The sequence below is a fragment of the Microcaecilia unicolor genome, chromosome 3 (assembly GCF_901765095.1).
Source record: "Microcaecilia unicolor chromosome 3, aMicUni1.1, whole genome shotgun sequence".
NCBI lineage: Eukaryota > Metazoa > Chordata > Amphibia > Gymnophiona > Siphonopidae > Microcaecilia > Microcaecilia unicolor.
This window is the reverse complement of record NC_044033.1, coordinates 233,935,206-233,959,238: the sequence shown is the minus strand read 5'-3', so window position 1 is coordinate 233,959,238 and position 24,033 is coordinate 233,935,206. Positions and strand designations below refer to the sequence as shown.

General features: G+C 42.0%; 1 protein-coding gene across 1 annotated transcript in view; it reads left to right on the top strand.

The window, feature by feature from the left end:
• The window catches only part of LOC115464434 (vomeronasal type-2 receptor 26-like), a 48,199-nt gene extending 25,107 nt beyond the window's left edge, over positions 1 to 23,092 (top strand). The window contains exons 2-5 of the mRNA XM_030194816.1: positions 38 to 835; positions 9,527 to 9,754; positions 19,233 to 19,359; positions 22,179 to 23,092. Of these exons, the coding sequence (XP_030050676.1) occupies positions 38 to 835; positions 9,527 to 9,754; positions 19,233 to 19,359; positions 22,179 to 23,092 (2,067 nt within the window). The remainder of the gene's footprint in view (positions 1 to 37; positions 836 to 9,526; positions 9,755 to 19,232; positions 19,360 to 22,178) is intronic.
• The last annotated feature ends 941 nt before the right edge of the window (positions 23,093 to 24,033 follow it).

Genomic DNA, 24,033 nt, shown 5'->3' with positions numbered 1-24,033 from the left:
AAAATGACCAAGAAGGTGATTATTGTTTTCTCAATAGATCAGTTACAGCTCACAGAGTCTTATCATGAGTGATACTGTTATGTTTCCTTATTTCTACCGGACTGTCCCCAGTGTCCTACCTCTCTGCACTGGAATAGTAAAGTTACTAAAGCATTTTGACTGGACCTGGGTCATCATCATTGCATCTGATGATGAGAGCAGCCTGACAGCTGTCCAGATTCTGATAGGAAAGATCATGCAGAATGGAGGCTGCGTCGCATTTACAGAAACCTTCAGTCACGCCAGTGGTATTCCATTAAAAGAGGCGCAAAATATTTATGACAAAATCTATGAATCGTCAGCTAATGTGATAATTCTTTATACGGATAGACAGTATGCATTAAGTCTTTATAGTCATGGTCACATTCGAAAGATACCAAACAAGATCTGGATCTGTGCAGTTGAGATGGACTTTCTTTCGACCTTTCCTTTGGACTTGGGTGTGAGGAATAACACCTTGACATTTACAGTGGCAAAGAAAAATATTCCAGGTTTTTCCAAATTTGTCCGTGAAGTGGATCCAATCCTATTTCCACTTACTCGTCATACTTCGGAATGGTGGACAGTCTTGTGTGACATTCGGTGTCCCAAAAGCATTAAAAGATCCTGCAGCGCTAATCAAACCTTACCCTCCTTGTTACACTGCAGTGCCAAATATTTGGGGAGCAGCTATAGTGTTTACAATGCTGTATATGCTGTGGCACATGCATTGCACAATATGATCATGTCTGACACTGGAAACACTACCTTATGGAGTGGAGGAAGTCACAGAGTTTTGGATTATTTGCCTTGGAAGGTAATAATATTAGTTAGAAAAATGCTATTTTCAAGTCTAGCAGAATGGTATTAAGGAACCAAGATCAACGTGTAGCTTTGAGCTCCTTCCTCTAAATTTAGATAATTTAGCTCAACAATTATAATGAATGTTCCGGATTAAGTCTGTAAAAGCACCCTGCACTGTCTCTCTGCCTTCCTTTGTCCCAGTGTGGATATAGGAGCAGATTCATGTTTTAACTTTTCACTGGAGCAATCTGCAGCCTCTGGTACTCTCTTTAAAAAAACAAACATAAAAATCTCTGTATTTTGGCTGGTGGGTTACAGAGGTTAAAGATCCAAGTTTCTGATCACCACCAATAGTGTTAGCACAGGTCCTAGGCTCAACTATATTTCATCTTCTACTCCCATTCCCATGTCTACTCTAGTAGTAGTAGTACTAACACTATTGGTGGTGATTCAAGGAAAACGAAAAGTTTTTGTATGTTGTGTTATGTATAGGGATATTACTGTTAATGTACTACAGAATATACAGGCAGCATATTAGAGGAGAAGAAAATGTGTACTACAGCAGAGCCCAGTCACTTTGTAGTCTACACCCACAGGATAGGCCAGACTTTTTTAAGAATTCTCACATGTATGAAATCAGTTTATGCCTCAGCCTTTATCCCTGAAGTACTGTTTCAAGGACTATAGAGTCTGTCTTTACCCACAGAGCCTGATTTTTCTCTGACATACAAACTCAATCTATCTGGTTGTCTGGTTGCCTTCCTTTGTTCAGGAGCCCTGTGTGTGCTATATGATTTATTTTTGCTTCTACGCCTGATATCACTCTTAGACCTGCACCTTCCTAACATCACATATTTCTCCTCTGAAATTCAGAAAAGAAACGAAAACAAAATGGTGCTTCTTTCTTATGCACAGTTACTTCTTCAACCATAGGATTTGGACGACATGACAGCAGGATAGGATTGTTTAGCTTCTTGCCAAAAAGTTTCAATATGATTATGTCAAGTAACATTTTGCCCCTCCCTAAGGCAGCTCTACCATTTCTGGACAAACAAAAACATAGGTTAATTGCCTGCCTCACACACTCTAAAGGGGGGGGCAAATAGAATTAACTTATTTTTGGCACATTTAGAAACCATCCCTCTAATATTCAGCCAGTGGCAGTCAGTTTAAGCACTGACCATCACCAGCTAGATAAGATCCTGATATGTCTGGTCATCAGCCTTGAATATCTGAGTATGACCAGTTGTGCCCCATTTGCCAGGCCTTATGCAGGTCCCAGATGACATTCAGCTGGGGCCTGCATATAGGGATCGCCATTTCCCTCTCCAGCAATTCCAACCTCCCACCCCAAGTTGCACCTCCTCCTGAATTTTCCCCTATCCACTGTAGCCCCTTCCCCAACCTACCTTAACCTTATGTGGTGGTTTAGAGGTATCTTTGGGACAAGAATGATTCCCAGTCGCTCTTGCCAATGGTGCCTCCACGCTCAAAATGGCAGCTGTGAACCCTGGCAATAGTCATGGCACCACAATTTTAGTCGTGTTTGAGGGAGAGGGAAGGGACAGCACAACCCATATTGGCTATGAGGAGCTGATATTCAGTACCAGCACATGCATACCTGGCAAAACTAGGACTTAAGGCTGCCAACTAGATCCAGATTAACCCGACAGACTTGTGGGTCTGATTTCCCCATTGGATTTTCTACAGGTCCCTGCATGAATTAAGGTAAGCCCAGGACTGGATCAACCCTGCTGAGCGAATTCAGATCTAGTTGGCAACCCTACTAGGACTGCCTTTTTGTATTCCTATATGCCTGATTAGTTCATTGAGCACTGCATGGAATATCACCAGTACCTACATATCTGCAGGCTCCTCCCTGACTCTGCCCCAGACCATCCTTCTGCCACTTGAATTCAACGTGGCTGGTTAGTTCTGATATTCAGTGGCAGCCAGGCTACGTTCTGCTGAATATCATCAGTTGGTATGCTGATCATGATATAAGTGGGCAAGAGCCTCTCCTATCCAATTAAAAACACTTTTTGACCCCCATGATTTTTTTTTTAAGAGGAAGAAACAGAAACATGATAGTGAAACCTCCAGTGCTACCTCTAGACTCTTGCTCAGCAAAAGAAGATATCCTTATTATTTTCAGAATAAAGGAGGGGTAAATTATGACACAGTGTGGAAGGGAATAAAGATGCAGATGCTTACTTCACCAGGTCACAGAGTACTCTAGAACAGATATCTTTCTAAAAGAGTAGCTCCAGTCAATGGGAAGGGGTGTGGGGGTTGGATAAATGAAAATCTCTTTATTCTGGCAGAACTAAAGAAATGTAGGCTTTTGCCAAAATGTGAATAAAACTTTAAATATAAATCGGGCCAATATTCAAAAAATATTATAAATTCTAAGGTAGCCGGTGAATATCTAACTCCTCTATCCTCTATTCTTCATCCCAAGCAAACAGGCTTTAGGAAATTCCACAGTACAGAAACTGCGTTTTAGGAATCTCTACTTTTATTTATCAAACATTGGATCAGGGGACAACACCTATGCTCATCTCTTTGGACTTATCAGCCTTCAACTTGATAGACCATGGCATTCTCTTAATATGATTACAAGAAATTGGCAATAGCTGACATTGCCCTGCCCAGGGTGAATATTGTACACTGGAAGAATGACACATCCCGACCATATTTCCATGTGGAGTACCACAAGGCTCTATCCTAGCCCCAACTGTTTAATATCTTTATATCTCTGCTTCTCACCTTAAGCCAGTCCCTTGGACTTACCCCATTTGTATATAAAGATGATATTCAGATCAGATCCAGATCAGCCTACAAGATAACAACCCAACTGAGATTACAAATCTTAACCAGAATCTTACTAAAATATCCAATTGGCTTATTGCTCACGAACGCAAACTAAACCCTGAAAAATAGTTATAGGTTACAGTCATTACCCCACCTTGGCAGCTCAAGTTTCCGTGGATGGAATACCAATTGTCTTCAAACTATCAATAAAAATTCTCAGTGCCGTTATAGATGACACTATGCACTTTAAACCCCAAATTTCTAATATGATTAAGGCTTGTTTCTATAAACTCAAATATTTCTGACAAATCTGTCTTATGCATAATAAGTACATAATTACATAAGTGTTTTCATACTGGGACAGACTGAAGGTCCATCAGGCCTAGCATCCTGTTTCCAACAGTGGCCAAACCAGGTTACAAGTACCTGGCGAGATCCCAGAACAGTACAATACATTTTATGTGCTTATCCTAGAAATAAGCGGTGGATTTTCCCCAAGTCCATCTTAATAATGGCTTATGAACTTTTCTTTTAGGAAGTTATCTAAACCTTTTTAAACCCTGCTAAGCTAACTGCTTTTACCTCTCACTCATGCCTTCGCTATATCATGGCTAGATTACTGCAACTTTCTATTTCATGGCATCAATGTTCAAGACCTCTGACGTCTCCAAATTGTACAAAATTCTGCAGTCAAACTTATCACAGAATCCTGAAAATTTGATTGTGTCTCTCTGCTCCTTCTAGAACACTGGCTCCCAGTCTCCCACAGGATTTCCTTTAAATTACTATCATCCTATATAATAATTTGCACCTCCAATGTTCCATTGCTGTCTGGCTGCCTGGGTTCATAACATCTGATGACGTCAGCCAGCCTCCAGCATTCCATTCCCCCTCACTGCCCCGCCTTCGCATCAAAACGTAATGACGTCAGAGGGTGGAACAATCAGAGGGAAGGGAACACTGAAGGCCAGCTGAGCTGACGTCAGGGGATGTTACCAACACAGACAAGCCAGCGAACCCCGAGGTACAATTTAGGCAGCCAGCGAACCCCAAGGTACTCAGCAGGGTGGCGGGAAGCCAGCGAGCACCATGAGCCATGGCGCGAGATTGAGAGGCACAGGACAGCAGCCTCCAGTGTTCCATTCCCTTAACTGCCACGCCCTCGCGTCAAGACGTAATGACGTGAGAAGGCAGAACAATGAGAGGGAAGGGAACGCTGGAGGTCAGCTGAGCTGATGTTAGGCAGCCATCGAACCCCGAGGTACTCAGCAGAGTGGCGGGAAGTGGGCGAGCAGACTGAGCAATGGCGCAAGACTGAGAGGCGAAGGACAGCAGCCTCCAGTGTTACATTCCCCCTCACTGCCTCGCCCTCGCGTCAAGATGTAATGACGTCAGAGGGAGAAACAATGAGAGGGAAGGGAACGCTGGAGGCGAACTGAGCTGACGTTAGACAGCCAGCGAACCCTGAGGTACCCAGCGAACAACACAGCACACCAATTGCTTAGTTACACAACATGATAGGCGGAGTCTGGGACAGACAGCACAACAATTGCTTACTTAGACGAGGGATTCATATATATCTGAAAAATAAGGATAATATCTAAAAAAGAAAAGGAGAAAGAACACACGGAGAGTGAACTCACTGTCACACACTCTCTCACACAGACACACACAGTCTGTCTCTCTCTCTCTCTCTCTCTCTCTCTCTCTCTCACTCGCTCTCTCACACACACTCTCTCTGTCTCACACACTCCTTTTCTCACTCACACACACAGTCTCTCTCACACACACACACAAACACACACACACACACACACTCTCTCTCTCTCTCTCTCTGTCTCTATCAAACTCTCTCTCACACACACACACACTCGCACACAGGCGAATTGCAGGATATGGATGGCAAGGGGAGGACATAGGACAATCGGTGCAAATCATGTAGAGACCACAATCGCTGGAGACGAAGGAGAGGGGAGGGGAGGGAAGGGCATAGGACAATTGCTGCACATGGATTGCATCGGAGGGGATGAGAGGGGAGGGAAGAATTGCAGCACATGTAGGGGAGGGCGGGGCACAGAGGAGAAGCAGAGGCACACTCCAATGTACTGTAGCTCACAAACAACAAGCAGAGACACACTCCAACGTGGTGCACATCACATGACTCAAAAAAGAACACTAACTGCTGAGGAGCAGGCTGAAGATAAATGGAAAAGAGCTGAATCACAACGAAAAAGGCGTGTAGCTCTGAGTGAAGATGAAAAGACACATGAAAGTCAACAAGCCACTGCAAGGAAAAGGTCCAGGATACAAAAACAATCCGCATCTCATACCCCTGGAGCATATTACTCATTATACACCCTTCCCGATTATTCCTTATCATCACAGCACATTTCTCCTAACACTTCCCTTAAAAACATAATCGCCATGATAACCTTGCTAGCGCCCATTTCATTTGTTTGAGAAACGGGCCTTTTTTACTAGTTGTTACATAAGGTGCACTACTCAGGTGCCCCACTTTATCTTTCTTCGCTCCTTATCCCCTACTTCCCATCTAGAGTACTTCACTCCTTCCAGAAGTGTGTGTGTGCCCCACACTTTGGAATGTTTTCTAAAATTTAAAGCTGGCCTAAAAACCGATGCCTACAACCTTTGATCCTGCTGACTTCACACCCACCAGCAGGTCAGTATGAGGCATTGTGGCTCTGGATTATCTCTGCTATGATATAATGTATTTCCTTTCCTACTGTATTTTTATATATATATATATATATATATATATATATATATATATATATATATAGTAAACTGTTCTGAAAAGTAATCTAAGGGTGTTATATCAAGTACTATTAAACCTGAAACATGAAACTGTCCATATGTTTTCAGTAAAGTGGTGTGGTAGCCGTGTTAGTTCATTTTTAAAGGTAATAAATAAAAATAAAACAAATCATAGAAAAGAAAAGAAAATGATACCTTTTTTATTGGACTAAATACATTTTTTGATTAGCTTTCGAAGGTAGCCCTTCTTCTTCAGATCAGAAATTAGCAAATGCTTTTGTTTTTTTTCGATTTATTACCATATATTTTCAAAAATCATAGAGATAGTATTAGGCCAAAAGTGTGACTTAGGGGGTAGTTATTAAAGTGCTGTAAAAGGCAGATTTTTATAGTATTATAATTTACCATGGGAGCCATTAAGGTTATTACTGGCCACCATACATTTAATCACATCACTCCAAAAGGCAGCTCACAAGCTCCCAATTTCTCATCAGGTCACATATAAAATACTACTACTAGTCTTTAAAATCTATCACTCTGGAGAGATTTCTAACCCTATATTGTCCATCTAGAACACTCATATCCTCACACCAAAACACACTCATCACCCCTTCTATGAGAGAGATATTGCCAGATACCACCTGTAGTGTGATATTCACTCTAGAATACGCTTCCTACACACCTTAGATTGCAAACATCCCTTCTCAAGTACAAAGCTGATCTCAAAACATTCTTGTTTTCAGATGTATTTGCCTGATCCCCTCTTAGCCCAGGCCGCATATAAGACCTAATGTGTGGCAGTATTGTGTTTCCCTTCCCCATACTGTCCTATCTTATATTGTAGTTCTACCCCAGCTCTCTCACTGTTTTGTTGTTAGCTCTACACTTTCTACTCTCTTATTTTAGACTGAAAGCCACCCAGACATCATTTTTGATACATGATGAATGCAACTTGCAATACAACTCACAAGCAGCATTCTTCATATTTCCTGAGAGAACTGGCCTAAGCCGCAGCTTGATGCTTCCAGGCAGCATCTTAAAGGAGTCAATGAAGCTCCATCCTTTTGGCCCCTTGAACAATCCCCCTTAAAATGTTCCCCCAAATATGACCCCATGAGAAGACTCCCCCAAAAAGTTTCCTCCCTGAGCAGAACCCCCAAAGAGTCCCCCTTGTAAAGACCCACCCCCCCCAACTCATGTAGGCCTCCACAGACCTACCTCAAGAGTTCTCCGGTGGCTTAGGAGTGCATTTTTCAAAATGATTGGGGGTGCTAAACCCAATAGAAGTTACCTTTTCCTGGATACAGTCAAAGAGTTTGTTCAATGCTGTGTGTGCTCAAGTACCCACAGCACTCACAGCGCTGGTACCTATGCCTGGTAGCCTAGTGTAGGGAAGGCAAGAGCTATCTTCAGTCTCTCCTGCCTATGTCAGCTCCATTCTCAAAATGGCAGCCATGACCTTTATCGACAGTCTTGTAGTACTAATGCTAGTGGTCAAGCATTGTACCACAAGACCACTGCTAAAGGATGTGGCTGCTATTTTGAGCCCAGAGCCTACATGGGCAGAAGTGACTGGGGATTGCTCCTGCCATAATACACTAGACCAGAAGGGAAACCTTCAGGTAGGCCTGGGGAGACCTACAAGGGGGGTTATTTGGGGACGGAGTCCACTCAGGGAGGCCTCATGGTAAACCAGGGGTTTGCTAGTGCACCTTTGAGGTGCCATGCAGAAGCATCAGGTCATGGCACCTCACAGCAAAAACATAGGCTGCTTGTGATCATCATAAAATGTGTTATTAGATTTACATAATTAGATATTTTGCATGCATTTGAATGCTTTGAATCTCATTATTACAGTATGTATTCCACAGTCACTTAAACTAATGCACATTATGAGAAAATAAGCATATTGTTGCTGTTTAACGCACATTGAGGGCAAATATCATTTGTCATTGCCATAATATACCTTGAAAACTACCCCCTAAATGGTCTTATACTATCTGTAGTACAAAAAACAGAAGAAACCAGTCTTCGCAAGAAAAACAACAAAAAAAACAAAACAGCGAAGATGACTAACAGGAACAAAAAATAAAAAAATAAAAAAACTAAAATATATACAAAATTTATCAAATTTGTATTTAAAAATATAAATACATAAAAAAGTAATAAAAATTACATTAAAAAGATGATACTTGGTTGTAAAAATTAAAAAAGCTTTATTACCCAAAGGATAGCAGGGAGAAAGGGACTCGACACAGCTGTGTTTCGGCCGTACAGGCCTGCGTCAGGAGTCTTCTCACCATATGTTGATTTTTAATTCTATCTAATTGTAGAGGAAATGTATGTGTCTCTTTTCTAATACTGTAGCGTTAAATAACACTTGAACCAAAGTCAAGCGGAAAAGATCGGAGCAGCGTCTCGTCTCTATGGCTAGGCGTTTCGTGACAGTGTGAATGAAAATGTGGATAAAGAAGATAATTGATAGTTTGAGAGGTTTACTATCCCCATTTGATTAGCACTTCCAATAGTGTGGTCAGTGGGAGTTTGCATACTGGGCATCTGTTGATCTCCTAGTTTGTTTGAATTCTGATTCTCACATACCTCAGATGGATTGGAAAGTGTAACCAAGTTATTTGGGGTTGCAGGTGTAGCAGCACTGCCTGTGGTCCGAGGAGATGTTTTTCTCTCTGTGGTTCTGCAGGAGAGAAGTCAGCTTTTTTTTTTTCTATTTTGTGGATAGCAATGTATTGTTTTTTTCACTTGGATATTTCCTCCAGCTCCCTCTGTTTCTCATCTAACCCACCCCACCCTCTTCATGTGAGATTGTCATTGAAATGCCTTTGTGTTTCACTTATATATACTGACGTTTGCCAACATTTGCTTATTTCTGATCTGAAGAAGAAGGGTTACCTTTGAAAGCTAATCAAAAAATGTATTGAGGTAGTCCAATAAAAAAGGTACCATCTTGCTTTCTTTCCTGTTTTGTTTTATTTCTATTTATTATGTTTTAAAACAAAAGTATAGCCCTAAATTCAGGTTCACATTGTACATACTCAAAGTTAAGTATGTAGTCCTGCAGTAAAGGGGTAACTGAATTTTTTTTCTCTTTCTTTAGATTCATCATTACTTGAAGAACATCCATTTTAGAAACTTTCAGGATGAAAATATCTTTTTTGATGAGAATGGTGACCTTGCCATTGGATATAATATTATAAATAGGGTCTTTCTACCCAATGGGACGCAGATTAATGAAATTGTTGGAAATTATAACCCTTACCATCCTTTGGAGCAGGATTTCACCATCAATGAAAAGTTGATCGTGTGGGACAGTGCATTCATCCAGGTCAGAATTAAGTAACATTAGAGCACAATGAATGACTCTGCAACATGTATAATCGTGTATGAAATGACGGGAGGAACAGCTGCTATGTGATTGGCTGTCTAAAATTTTGATTAAGCATAATATAACAAAAATATAACAAAGCCACAGCCCATTCAAATCTGTTGAAATAATAAGAGAATGGATTTGTTCAATGGAAAATGTCATGCAGAACTCCATCTCTCAAAGGCATACTTTATATATGTCTATCTCAGATTGCCAGTGGTGTTGAGAGGCTCTGGTCCTTCACCACTAAGCATTACCATTTCTCATACTCAGATAGTACACAAAGAAAATGAACTGTATTGTTTGGAATGTTTTTTTAATTCACTTGAAACCACAAGAAATGACTTATTTGGGCTTGATATTGAACCATGTATAAGAGTACATTTTTTAACTAGATATATGTGGAGTGGTATTTTCAAATATGACATCTAAATCAGATTGTGGACATTTTGATCAAAACATTCAGAATCAAAGTGGCAAATATGACAATTTTCAAAACAGTGAAATGTCTTTTTTTTAATCGCCATCTGCTAGTGTTTTTGTGCTCTGTGCGTTTACCTTTTTGGTCCATTTTTGAGGAACAAAAAAACATCCAAGTTAAAAATGTACAAAATCAAGCCATTGGTATGTGGGAGGAGCTAGAGTTCTTATTAGGTTGGCTACACAGACATCTCAGCAGAGCAGTGGGTCACCCTAGGGGTGTTTTTAGGCCCCTTGTATCCCTTCCCAAATTAGCATGTACCAGCCATCCACAATTTGGGGAGATAAAAGAAACCAGGGCTACGTGCATATGAGAGAGTCAATTTTTTATTTACTTACTTACCAAGTACAGATATAATTAATAGTTTCTCATGAGAGATCAGTACAGTTACATAAAGAGATGTTCACTGTGACTGCGTCTCCAAAATACTGTTCTGATACGGCTGCTTATATTGTTTGTTTCAGACAATGATTTACATGACTTTTTCTGCAAATTATCCTTACAGATTATTATCTGGTTCTCACCATCTGCTTTCCTTAACATGTTAAACCACATTACTACTACTACTACTACTATTTAGCATTTCTATAGCGCTACAAGGCATACGCAGCGCTGCACAAACATAGAAGAAAGACAGTCCCTGCTCAAAGAGCTTACAATCTAATAGACAAAAAATAAATAAAGTAAGCAAATCAAATCAATTAGTGTGAACGGGAAGGAAGAGAGGAGGGTAGTTGGAGGCGAGTGGTTACAAGTGGTTACGAGTCAAAAGCAATGTTAAAGAGGTGGGCTTTCAGTCTAGATTTAAAGGTGGCCAAGGATGGGGCAAGACGTAGGGGTTCAGGAAGTTTATTCCAGGCGTAGGGTGCAGCGAGACAGAAGGCACGAAGTCTGGAGTTGGCAGTAGTGGAGAAGGGAACAGATAAGAAGGATTTATCCATGGAGCGGAGTGCACAGGAAGGGGTGTAGGGAAGGAGAGATACTGGGGAGCAGCAGAGTGAATACATTTATAGGTTAGTAGAAGAAGTTTGAACAGGATGCGAAAACGGATAGGGAGCCAGTGAAGGGTCTTGAGGAGAGGGGTAGTATGAGTTGTTTATACTAGTTTCTTTCCCAAGCCTACTTGCCCGTAAGGGTATCATAATAGATCATAAATTCCAGAGTCATGCAGGCTCATCAATCTCTGATAGATTCCAGAGTCACACAGGCTTATCAATCTCTGGCCTTTTGACCTATTCCATAGTGCATGACTGTGCTCATAATTATACATCTCCCCCCTTGAAGGCCTTGAAAGTAAGGACTTCACTAGAACTTCAGCTATAATCCCATCTGTTCCAGAGGGGAACCATAAGTTCTTTCTCAGGTGTATATTAAGGTTAGGGAGATTGTAGGTGTGAGTCACAATGTCAAAACTCTTTTTTTCTCTCTTTTGCAGGTATTGGGCTATGGGTAACAGGAAAAGGTGGTTATAGTAAACTATATATATATTGCCCCTCTTTAACCTTCCCTGGGCCTTATGTTACTTACAATGCCTCCCCATCTAAATAATCCTAGAGGAGGACAATAATGCGGAAAAAGAGATCACAAAAAATTTAAGCATTATCTTCAACATTTTAAATCTCTGCGTTAATATGTAGTCTATCATATAGAACATATTCATGTCCTATAGGTTCTTTCTTACTTAAAGCAGTTTCAATTAATTGTTGCACTAAACTCCTAATGCAAGGTATTACACAACAGCCAAGAAGTACAAATACAGCAATAACAATTATCTTTGTGGTTAAACTAGATACTATGAAAGTTTTCCATTTCCAAAAATATTGACCATCCACCCAGTCCATGTGGTATCCACACCAGAATTCTCAGCAAGCTCATCAGCTAAGGTACCAAGTCCTTGCAAGGCCTTAGTTATAGTCCCATCAGGTGCAGTGTTATTAGGAATAAATGTACAACATTGTCCTCCTAGCATAATACAAACTCTGCATTCTTTTGCCAACATCATATCAAGAACCATGCGGTTCTCCCAAGCCATCCAGCTTGTGGCATTCAGTTGGGCAGCAATACCTTTAACTGCATCTCTGGTGTAATTAATAAAATGTTGCTGGTTATAATGTAGTTAATCCAATCAACATTCTTGTTAATAGTGGACCACCAAAACAAAGAGGATTCAAAACCTACAGCAATTTGGTTGTGGGCCTTGAATTCATCTTGCACTCCCCTTGATACACCTATAGAGTCAATATAAATTCTATCATCAAATGAACCAGGGATTTCTCGCTTCTTTCTAGAAAGAACTGGATTATCAATTGGTTGGGTTGCTATGGTAAGTGGAATCACTAGATGAACTAGACCACATTTGCCCTGCCAGTTAGTGGGCAGTGTTGAGTATAAGGTTTTGGTTCCACAATACCACCATATGTCTGCCCAAGGACAAGAAAAGTCAGAAAAGTCAAGGTCAATGATAGAGGTTAAGTTAGAGTTACATAGTGAAAGGTTACCAACTGAGTAAGGATTCAGGATTTTTTCTCGGGTTAGACAGGTCTCAAAAATTGTCCCAGGGACAATACCAGCGGTGTTTTTGCTCCCTTGGGTAAGTCGGGGAACAATAGACTGAAGGAAAGGCAGTGTGGTTCGATAGTTTTACTGGAACCCTGAGGCAGTTTTAACATGCACATGATTCCATTGTAATCATTTACAAAATTTAAGGCAAAAGGGACTGCCTGAGGCTCAGAGTGAGAAGCAGAACAAACATAACAATCAGATACGTTTAAACTCCGGATAGTATACCGAATCCAGTCTAGCTACACATTAGCTTCACCGAAATCAGTCTCAAGAACAAAAGTTTCCCTAAGGCTGGTTACATTGAGGAACTTAATGGGAATCTTTGCTTCTGGAATTTGAGGTAGTAAGGGATTAAGTGAAACAGTATTGGACGTTCGAGGGGAAGTGACCATCACAGGAAAGCGACCAACAGGATCCGTGTTGGTGGCTTCTATTCCAATACCGAAGGTGCGATTAATCCCTTCATATGCCCCTTTAAAGGTAATAAGTACGGGGTTATATTTTCCCTCTTCACAATTTGTACAGTCTACTGGTTGTCGGACAAGGGTTATATTATGACGTAAGGGATTATTCCAAACCAATTGGTGTTTTTTTGTAGGATAGTTGGGTCCAGTATACCACCATACATTAGCCCAGTTAAAACAAGGGGATGCATGATGACTCATTTCAATATAAGTACACAAATAAACATGATATTGACAATACCATCATTGCCAGTCTAAAGATCCACAATTGGCTACGTTACAAACATCCAATTGAAATGTGACTATCTCATCAGTTAAATTTAACTTTATTGTGGTCTTGACCGGATATCTTCCCAGAGCGTAGTACCTATCCACGTCTTGGGAATCTAAGTTATTATTGCCAAAAAAAGTCCTGGGGATTGAAAACGTGTGTGCTGATAGAAGTAAAACTAAGAATAATGGAAAGCCAATAGATGGTATACATATTAATGGTTATGCTAGACAAAAATAATACAGTTCCTTTCTAATAACAGTAATATTATGGCTAATAGGAAGATGAAGGTTAATAATAAGTCCTATGACAGTGAGTCCCTAATCATAAACAGAAAGAAAAATTAACAACAGATAATACAATGTGAAAAATTAACAAAAGATAATACAATGTTTTTCTAGCAGTATTAATACCAGCACAAACATAGCTATGCCCACAAACAGTAGTCCCCAGATAGTAAACTTAAGAGTCTGTGGCTCAAGACACTGTTGCTTCAGGGTTGCGGGCTGCATGAGGCAAGGATGTCTGTGTAGGAGACTGGTTGTCAGCTGAGTCAGAACTGTGGAACACTCGAATGTCTTTAAGGTGCACCCAAGAAGTGTGGTCCTGTAACTTCACTGCTGTGGCTGACAAGGCCTCAATTCAGAAAGGTCCAACATAAACAGGATCCTTCCAAGTTTTATGGGTATAATGTTTCCTATAGACTAGGTCTCCTATTTTCAATGCTTTGGGGTCTTCTGTACCACTTTCCCCCCTTCTGTCCGGCAGTTCCTGTGAAATGCAAGACAGAGATGTTATTACAGATTGTAGCTGTTCCCAGTACACAGAGTAAGGATCAGGCAAATCATGGTTAGGATTACTAGCAACGAGACCGATTCTACATCCAGTACACAGTTGAAAAGGAGTTAACTTTAATGCAGCAGAAGGAGTAGTGCACAGACTGAGAAGCACTAAAGGCAAGGCATCTAACCAGGTTTTGATGCCATTTGCCATAAATTGTCGAAGTTTTGTTTTTAATAACTCATTATACCTTTCAACTAGGCCATTGCTGGTAGGCTTGTAAATGCTCACCATCCGGTGAGTAATTTGTAATTTAGCTGTTAATGTATGACTCAAGTCATTAACAAAATGTGAGCCATTATCAGTTGTAATTTTACAATGTATGCCAAATCTGGGAATGATATCATTGCACAACACCTGTGCCATCACCTGTCCAGTTTCTCGGGTACAGGGAATTGCCTCAACCCATTTAGAAAAAGCATCAACACAAACCAATAAAAATCTTTTTCCTTTCACTGGGATTATCATGTCTGTAAAATCGCAGTGCCAATGCAATCCTGGACCTTGTACAGTGGGTAAATGGCCTGGGGAGATCACGTTTCCACGCTTGGGGGTATTCAAAAAGCATTTATAACACTGTTGAACAATAGTATGACACATTGACAGAATTTGTGGGGCCCAAACGTTGGAAGAAAGGTTATCATACATATTAGCAGCACTCAGATGTAAAGGGTAATGCAATGAATGCAATAATAAAGATAAGTTGTGCTGCACTACATAAATTTGGCCAGCAGGGTGCACCCACAAGCTTTGGGAATTCAGTGTACACCCTGCTTGCTTCCAGGATCTCAATTCAGCCTGAGTTGCGAAAACCTGTAGAGCTTCATAGAGCTCTGACCCGTCCAAAATTTGGGGTTTGGGAGTGTCAACAAACATAATCACTTTTTCAGTACTATCAACCACGTGACTGGAGACAGTTTCTGTAACTTCTTTAACTAAATCATCTGCCATATGATTACCATTAATTTCAAAAGAGAACACAGTTTCCTGATGAGCTTTAATCCATTTAATGGCTGTACGTAACTTTTTCTTATGGCGCTCTTATAACGCCTCAAACACTTTATTCCACAAAGTAATGTGGCTGAAAGGGTGACCAGTAGAGGAAATCATATCTCTTTGATTCCGTTTTTGAATATGTGAATGTAATGAGGAAAATTCATAGCTAGAATCCATAACGATAGACACATCTTCTTGCAGTGCTTTAAACTGAAAAACAAACTGTACAGCAGCCAATTCTGCAGTTTGAGTGGTGTAAGAATCCGGGAGTTGGTATTGTATGACTTCAATAGGTATTTCATCAGCAGTATAATGTACCGCATATTCGAGGTGCGGTCACACCATGGAGCAATACAAATGTCCTCATTTTTGTTTTCCTTTCCTTTTGCTAATAATACCTAACATTCCATTTGCTTTCTTAGCTGCCGCCGCCCACTGAGCAGAGGGTTTCAACATATCATCAACGACGACGCCTAGAACCCTTTCCTGGTCAGTGACTCCTATCGTGGAACCTTGCACTACGTAGCTATAATTTGGGTTCCTCTTTCCCACCTGCATCACTTTGCAGTTGCTCACATTAAACGTCATCCACCATTTAGATTCCCAGTCTCGTAAGGTCTTTTTGTAATTTTTCACAATCCTCTCGTGATTTAACTTTGAATAGCTTTGTGTTGTCAGCAAATGTAATTACCTCACTAGTTACTCCCATCTTTAGATCATTTATATTGTAAATTCCTCTTCACTGAAGGATGTCTTGTTTGTTATCCAATTAGAATATAGATTGAACTTAGTGGAATATAAGAATTTTATATAGTTACTAGTAAAAAAGGCCCGTTTCAATTTTTAAGGAAACGGGCACTAGCAAGGTTTTCCTTGTAGTGTGTATGTTTGAGAGAGTGTGTGTGTGAGAGTGACTGTGTGTGTGAGAGAGAGAGAGAGAGAGAGAGAGAGAGTGACTGTGCGAGAGTGTGTGTGTCAGAGAGAGAGTGAGATTGGGTGCGATTGTGTCTGTGAGAGAGTGTGTGTGTGTCAGAATGACAGTGTGTGCGAGTGCATATGTGAGACACAGCAAGACCTAGAGTTTGCTGAACCCCCTTCCCCTCCCACCTTCCACCCCTGTCTGAGTTCCTGAAACCCCTCCCATTTCTTCACATGTGAGTTCCAGGACCCCCCCTGCCACTTCTTCCCATCCCCCCTCTCCCCTTCCCACTCCGCCTCTCCCCCTCTCCGAGTTCTAGGACCCCCTCCCCCTCCTCCTCCCCTTCTTCCCCTCCCCCTTCTTCCCATCCCCCCCTACCCCTGATCAAGGACACCCTCCCCTTCCAGTTCCAGGACCTATCCTTTCAGTTGACTTCCAGGAATCCCCTCCCCCATGTCGTTTCAGGACCCCCCTCTGTTGTTTCATGACCACCTTTCCCTCCCCCCCCCCCCCCCGTGTCGGTCATGACCCCCTCTTCCCTCCCCTGTCATTTCAGGACCCCCCTCCCCACCTCCTGCACGTTTTTATCTCCTGCACGTTTCACACAGCCTCTTCTTTCGCTTCTATTTCAGCTATTCCTGTGGTCCTGCCCTCAAGGGTGGGACCACAAGAACAGCTGAAACAGAAGCGAAAGAAGGACCCCCTCCCCCCCATGTCGTTCATGACCCCCCTTCCCTCCCCTGTCGTTTCAGGACCCCCCTCGCCATCTCCTGCACGTTTTTGCCTCCCGCACGCTTCACACAGCCTCTTCTTTCACTTCTGTTTCAGCTGTTCCTGTGGTTCCGCCCTCAAGGGGAACAGCAGAAACAGAAGCGATAGAAGAGGCTGTTTGATGCGGATGACGTCACTGATCTACTGCCAGAATCAGGGTCCCAGGCAGAGACCGAACGTTGGAGGTGAGAATTATTATATAGGATGTGTTTGGTCGTGAGCCCTTGGACATAGGCCGAGGCCTAGGACAGACTGAGCCCATGCTAGCACAGAGACAAAAGGCTATGAAGCCCAGCACGCTCAGAGAGCACCACCAGAAAGGAAAGATAGAACACTCATAAGGGCTGCAAGGCCGAACTGGAACCCACACGTAACAGAGTCCAAATGCACAGGTAGCAAGGCCGAACTGGAACCCAAACAAACAAGAATAAAGGGGGAAAGAAACAGAGCAAAGTCTCTGAAGGGAATACTAACTAGGCCGTGCACACTGCGCAAAACACAGTCACCAACAAAAGGTCACAAGACCAAACACACAGGTACTAACAACAGCAGGTAGCTGCGACGTCAGACTCCGAACTGGATTCAACGAAGCAGCACTGCAGCGTTACTTCCTTGCAGCATGGCCACGGAGGAAGACGAAATATGAAGACTGCGGGTCGGACCTCGGCTGGTGGGGGTTGGGGCCCCCCCGCCAGCAAAAGTAAGCAGCGGGGGAGGGTTGACAGCGGGGAGGGGGGCCAGGGCGAAATCTGCGGGGGCCCAGGCCCCTGTAGCCCCACGCAGATACGCCCCTGGTGTGAGGCCTCAAAAAAAGCACTAAATTCCTGCTGTACCTACATATAGGTGACACCTGCAAGCTTGAGAGCTGTTGTAGTGGTGTACAGTGAGGTACAGAGAAGTGCGACGAAAATGATAAAGGGGATGGGACGACTTCCCTATGAGGAAAGGCTAAAGTGGCTAGGGCTCTTTAGCTTGGAGAAAAGGTGGCTGAGAGGAGATATGATAGAGGTCTATAAAGTAATGAGTGGATTTGAACGGCTTGATGTGAAGCGTCTGTTTATGCTCTCCAAAAATACTAGGACTAGGGGGCATGTGATGAAGCTACAATGTAGTAAATTTATAACGAATCAGAGAAAATATTTCTTCGCTCAACGTATAATTAAACTCTGGAATTCATTGCCAGAGAGTGTGGTAAAGGCGGTTAGCTTAGCGGAGTTTAAAAAAGGTTTGGATGGCTTCCTAAAGGAAAAGTCCATAGACCATTATTAAATGGACTTGGGGAAAATCCACTATTACTGGGATAAGCAGTATAGAATGTTTTGTACTTTTTTGGGATCTTGCCAGGTATTTGTGACCTGGATTGGCCACTGTTGGAAACAGGATGCTGGCCTTGATGGACCTTTGGTCTTTCCCAGTATGGCAATACTTATGTTCTTATATACAGTATGTATTTTTCTGCACCTGGAGAGCCCGCCATACAGTGTAAGAGGTTATAGTGAGAAATGTACCTGGGACCTCCTAGGCTGCCCCTCTGCTCTGCTGGGATGTCTGTGTGGCAGTCTACTATGAATGATGGCCCACAGACATTCCAATGGCTGGCTTTTGGTTGTTTTTCTCTTGGACATTTTATTTTCCAAAATGATACCAAAAGAAAAAAAAGCACCGAACACAAAACATCTAGGAAAAAAGGTGCCTTTCGACCCAAAAAGACAGATGTTTTTCAGGTTCAAAAATGGGTATGCTCGCGACTTGATTGGCGAACATTTGTAGGAAAATGTTCAAAATTGGACTTTGTCGTTTTATAAAAACAAACCATCCACATGTCTGATTCCAGGTCAAAAATTTTCAGATTTTATTTTTATTTTTAATCCAAATAGGGCTCACAATGAGCTCATAAAACAAAATAATCAGAACTGACTATATATAAACTGTAAAGTAATGTTGCATGTAAAGCATCATTGTATTGATTAGCAGTCTGTATTGGGGTTTGTTTGTTTTTTGTCCGTTTGTTTTTTTGCTATTTTGTATTTTGTGTTGTTACCCGCCTTGGATAAAGGCAGGATATAAATAAATAAACATAACCATAGTCCGCTGTTTTTATCAAGTTACCTAAGTATTTTCTCATTATTTAGATACCTCCACAGTCCAAATGCAGCCAGATCTGCATTCCTGGTTTCAGGAAATTAACCAGGGAAAGAGAGGCTATCTGCTGCTATGACTGTATTCCATGTCCCAAGGGTGAGATTTCCAACCAAACTGGTGAGTGATATCATGCTATAATGGAGCTTGCCCTTGTCCACTGGTTGTTCACAAAGAGAGTAATTTTATAAATGACTTGAATGTATAGAACAGTGTTTCACAGATTGAAGTATAGACACTTATAAAACTGTCCAGTGTCAAAAACATAGAACCTAGTTTTGTTCAATATAACTGTAGATGTTTCTGGGGTTGGGAAAGAGTGGAGCAGGGACAGGCTTAATAAAGGTGTGCAATCAGAGCATTTTTATTTTGTGTTTTTCCTGGGTCATTTATGGTATGTTAATTTTGTTTAGGGCTTTCTGAGTATTTCTTCTTTCTAAAGAGTGCACAGTATTTGCAAAGAGAGTGCACTCTTTCCTGATAGTGAGCACATGCATACGCTGTTGGGAAAGAGTACGCCTTCATTGCAAATAGGCATTCTTCAGGAAGAGTGTACACTATTTGTAAAAGGGTGAATGACGGCGAAAACGGACGGCTTTTTTCGATGACCGGCCTCAACTGCACTTTTGTTTTTATTATTGCGGCGGGGGGGGGGGGTGAGTGGTGCTGCGTCTTCGCGTATTTGGCATGCGCAGAGCAGCCAGTGTAACACTTTGCTGCTCTGTTTTACGATGGAATAGAGAATGCAAGTGAGCTACAACGAGTAGCTCATTTGCATTCCCTTTCCTTGATGCATAGCTGTTCCCTACCGATTCGCTATGGAATTCGGTAGGGAACGGCTCTAATGATGACTTTAGTGCATCTGGCTCTCACTGAGAGGTAAAAGGAATCATTAAAAAAAAATTAATAAAGACTTACTGGTCATTTTTCAGCTGGTGACAGTGAGAGTTGTTTTTAAACACTGACTATCACCAGCCAAGTTAGACCGAGATATTCAATGCTGGGCCATGTCTAGGTACTGGCATTGAATATTCACTCATATCCAGGTAAACGCAGGCCAGCAGCAGTTATCCAGGTGCCAGCCGATATTCAACCAGAACCCGGATAAGACATTTATGCATGTGCCAGCTTAATATCGGGGTCTGTCACTAATGTTAAAGGTTCCCTACCCTGATTATAATTCCTCCCACTTTCATTTCCCCTTTGAAACAACCCCTCCCCCCGATTTTGATCCTTCACCTCTCCTGTCCCATACCCAACCCTACCCCCACCCTGAACCGCCTACTACCCACAGGACTTACACAGAGGTGATCCCTTGTACTCTAATGGTTTGGGACAGGAGCAGTCTCTTTCCGCTCCTGATGCATCCGGCAAGGCTTTCAAAAATTATGGTACTGGCCGTAGCTGTAGCCTTATTACTACTACTACTATTTAGCATTTCTATAGCGCTACAAGGCATACGCAGCGCTGTACAAACATAGAAGAAAGACAGTCCCTGCTCAAAGAGCTTACAATCTAATAGACAAAAAATAAATAAAGTAAGCAAATCAAATCAATTAATGTGAACGGGAAGGAAGAGAGGAGGGTAGGTGGAGGCGAGTGGTTACAAGTGGTTACGAGTCAAAAGCAATGTTAAAGAGGTGGGTTTTCAGTCTAGCCTTATATACAGAAATGCTGATCATTAACAGATCAGAATCAGAAATGTTAGGAAGATGCATGGGAAATTTATGAACTTTTAATTCTGTTTGTTTTGTTAGTTGTTATTGTAACTTGCTTTGATTTTTTTTTTTTTTATAGATGCAGGCTATAAGTTTCAGTTTAAATTAAATTAAAACTCATCATCATAATTACTCTAAATCACTGTTACCATGATCTAATAATGATAGGACATGAGTGCAAAGGAAGACAGCAAGAAGTGTGTATAGATTATGGGGTCAGTATTCAGCCAGCGACAGTCAACATATCATTAAACTCTGACCACTGCTGGCTAAATTAGACCCAGATATTCAGTCTTGGGCCCTATCTGAGCATCAGCACTGAATATCTGGGTCTCTGTAGGTGGCTGGAAGCTATCCAAGTACAGTTGATATTCAGTGCCATACCTGTACAGCTAACTGGACAAAGTTAGGACTGCTATTTATGTGATTCTACACACACAGTAGCTATTTGAGCACCAGCACTGAATATTGCTGTTGCCCACAGCCTTCCCTCTGATGTATTCCTGCCTATGCGGAAACAGGAAATTGCATCAGAGGGAAAGCTGTGGGGCTAACATAAGCAGTGTGTATTAGTTGCTGCTCGCTGCCAGTGAAAATCTGCTATATAAAAGGTATGTGGGGGAGGGAGAATGTTTGAGAGACCATATGGCATGCAGGCGAGAGGGAGACAGACTAAATCACTTGTGGGACAAGATGGTGTTCTTCTGCCCACCCATCTTGGGCCCAGGCCCACCCAAAATTGTGTGTCTGGCTACGCCTCTGCTGTTGCTCACATAACTCTGGGCTCCACCCTGATTTCATCACTGAAGAGTCCCAGCGCTAGCTAGAGAGTGTTTTGGTGGTCAGAGTGGATATTCAGTGCCACTCAGCAGGATTTAACTGGGAAACAGCCTCTTCTGTCTGACTAAATCATTTTGAATATTGACCTCTACTAAAAAAAACAGTTAATTGTTTCACAACCACTTTTGTGAGCAGAAAATGCAGAAGTATCAACAGGGGAATGCCAGTGGCCTACCTCACCAGGTGTTGAGTATCACCAGTTTCCAGATGAATCCCAGGTCCTCCCAGACTCTGCCCCTAAATTGTCCAGTGCTATCCAGATATTGTTAGGTCAGCCTGCAGTAGGTTTTAGCAGCATTACCTGGCTTCAGTCAGTACTACTTATCCAGGTGACAGGTAGATTTAAATATTGGGCCCAAAGATATATATTTTTCTTCACAGACATGGATAACTGTATCAAGTGTCCAGATGACCAATGGTCCAATCAGAAGAGAGATGCCTGCATACCAAAAGTGATAACCTTCCTGTCCTATGAAGAACCTTTGGGGATAGTTTTGACTGCCATTAGCATTTTCTTCTTTCTCATTAATGCTGTCATTCTGGGAATCTTCATTCATTACCGAGACACTCCCATAGTGAGAGCCAACAACCGCAACCTAAGCTACATTCTGCTAATGTCCCTCATGCTTTGTTTTCTCTGCTCCCTGATTTTCATTGGCCATCCTAAACAGGTGACCTGCCTTCTTCGACAGACTGCCTTTGGCGTAATGTTCTCCATTTCTCTCTCCTCTATACTGGCAAAAACCATCACTGTGGTCATGGCCTTTCAAGCCACCAAGCCTGAAAGCAAGTTCCGGAAATGGATGGACCCAAGGTTCTCATACTTAATAGTCTTTTCTTGCTCCTTTCTTCAAGCGCTTTTCTGTCTTTCCTGGCTGTTCATTGCTCCCCCATTCCTATATTTTAACATGCAGTCAGAAATTGGAGCAATAGTAATTGAATGTAATGAAAGATCAATAATTTCATTTTACTGTGTTCTGGGATACCTGGGATTTCTGGCTTGTATCAGCTTCATTGTAGCTTTCTTAGCAAGAAACCTACCTGACAGTTTCAATGAGGCCAAGCACATCACCTTCAGCATGCTGGTGTTCTGCAGTGTTTGGGTCTCCTTCATCCCAACATACGTGAGCACCAAAGGCAAGTACATGGTGGTGGTGGAGATATTTGCTATCTTGGCTTCCAGTGCTGGACTGCTGGGCTGTATCTTTATCCCTAAATGCTACATTATTCTATTGAGGCCTGAGAGAAACAACAGGAAGTACCTAGCAAAAAATGGAATGATTAATAAATATTAAATGGATAAGTTAAATATTATTTTCATTAAGTTGTTTGATATTGTAATCCAGAATATAGTGTGGCAAGTAGAGGGCATGCTTTTGCATACTACTACTACTACCGCACAGAGAGAGGCCACAAGAGGGAACTCTGCCAGTCAAGGGCCTGCTTATCTATGTAGGGGCCACTAGAGGGAGCAATGCCAGTGTAGATCGTACTTAGCTATAGAGATGCCACTAGAGGGAGCTCTGCCAGTAAAGGGCCTGCTTAACTGTGGAGGGGCAACCAAAGGCTGTAGAAAAGGGTCTGCCCTTTTTAGATTAAGGATAGGAGGGCGTGTCAAAGAGTGGAAGAGGTATTTTACTTTTAAGAAGAAAGCCACAATTATTTATTTATTTGTTACATTTGTATCCCACATTTTCCCACCTATTTGTAGGCTCAATGTGGCTTACATAGTTCCGGAGAGGCGTTTGCAGACTCCGGTGTGAACAATTACAAAGTGATGTTGTGGTAAGATAAAGTTCATGTGGCACAGCCACTTTAGGGTATCGTATACAGACTTATACGGTCTGTGCCAGAGCCGGTGGTGGGAGGCAGGAATAGTGCTGGGCAGACTTATACGGTCTGTGCCAGAGCCGGTGGCAGGAGGCGGGGCTGGTGGTTGGGAGGCGGGGATAGTGCTGGGCAGACTTATATGGTCAGTGCCCTGAAGAGCACAGGTACAAATCAAAGTAGGGTATACACAAAAAGTAGCACATATGAGTTATCTTGTTGGGCAGACTGGATGGACCTTGCAGGTCTTTTTCTGCCATCATTTACTATGTTACTATGTATAACGGAAGAGTTGTGTTATGTCCATTACGTACTTTAGTTTTGTTGTGTTGCACAGATCAGGCATTTATGTTGGATAGGCAGGGTATATCTTTTTAAACAGGTTAGTTTTTAGTGTTTTCCAGAAGTT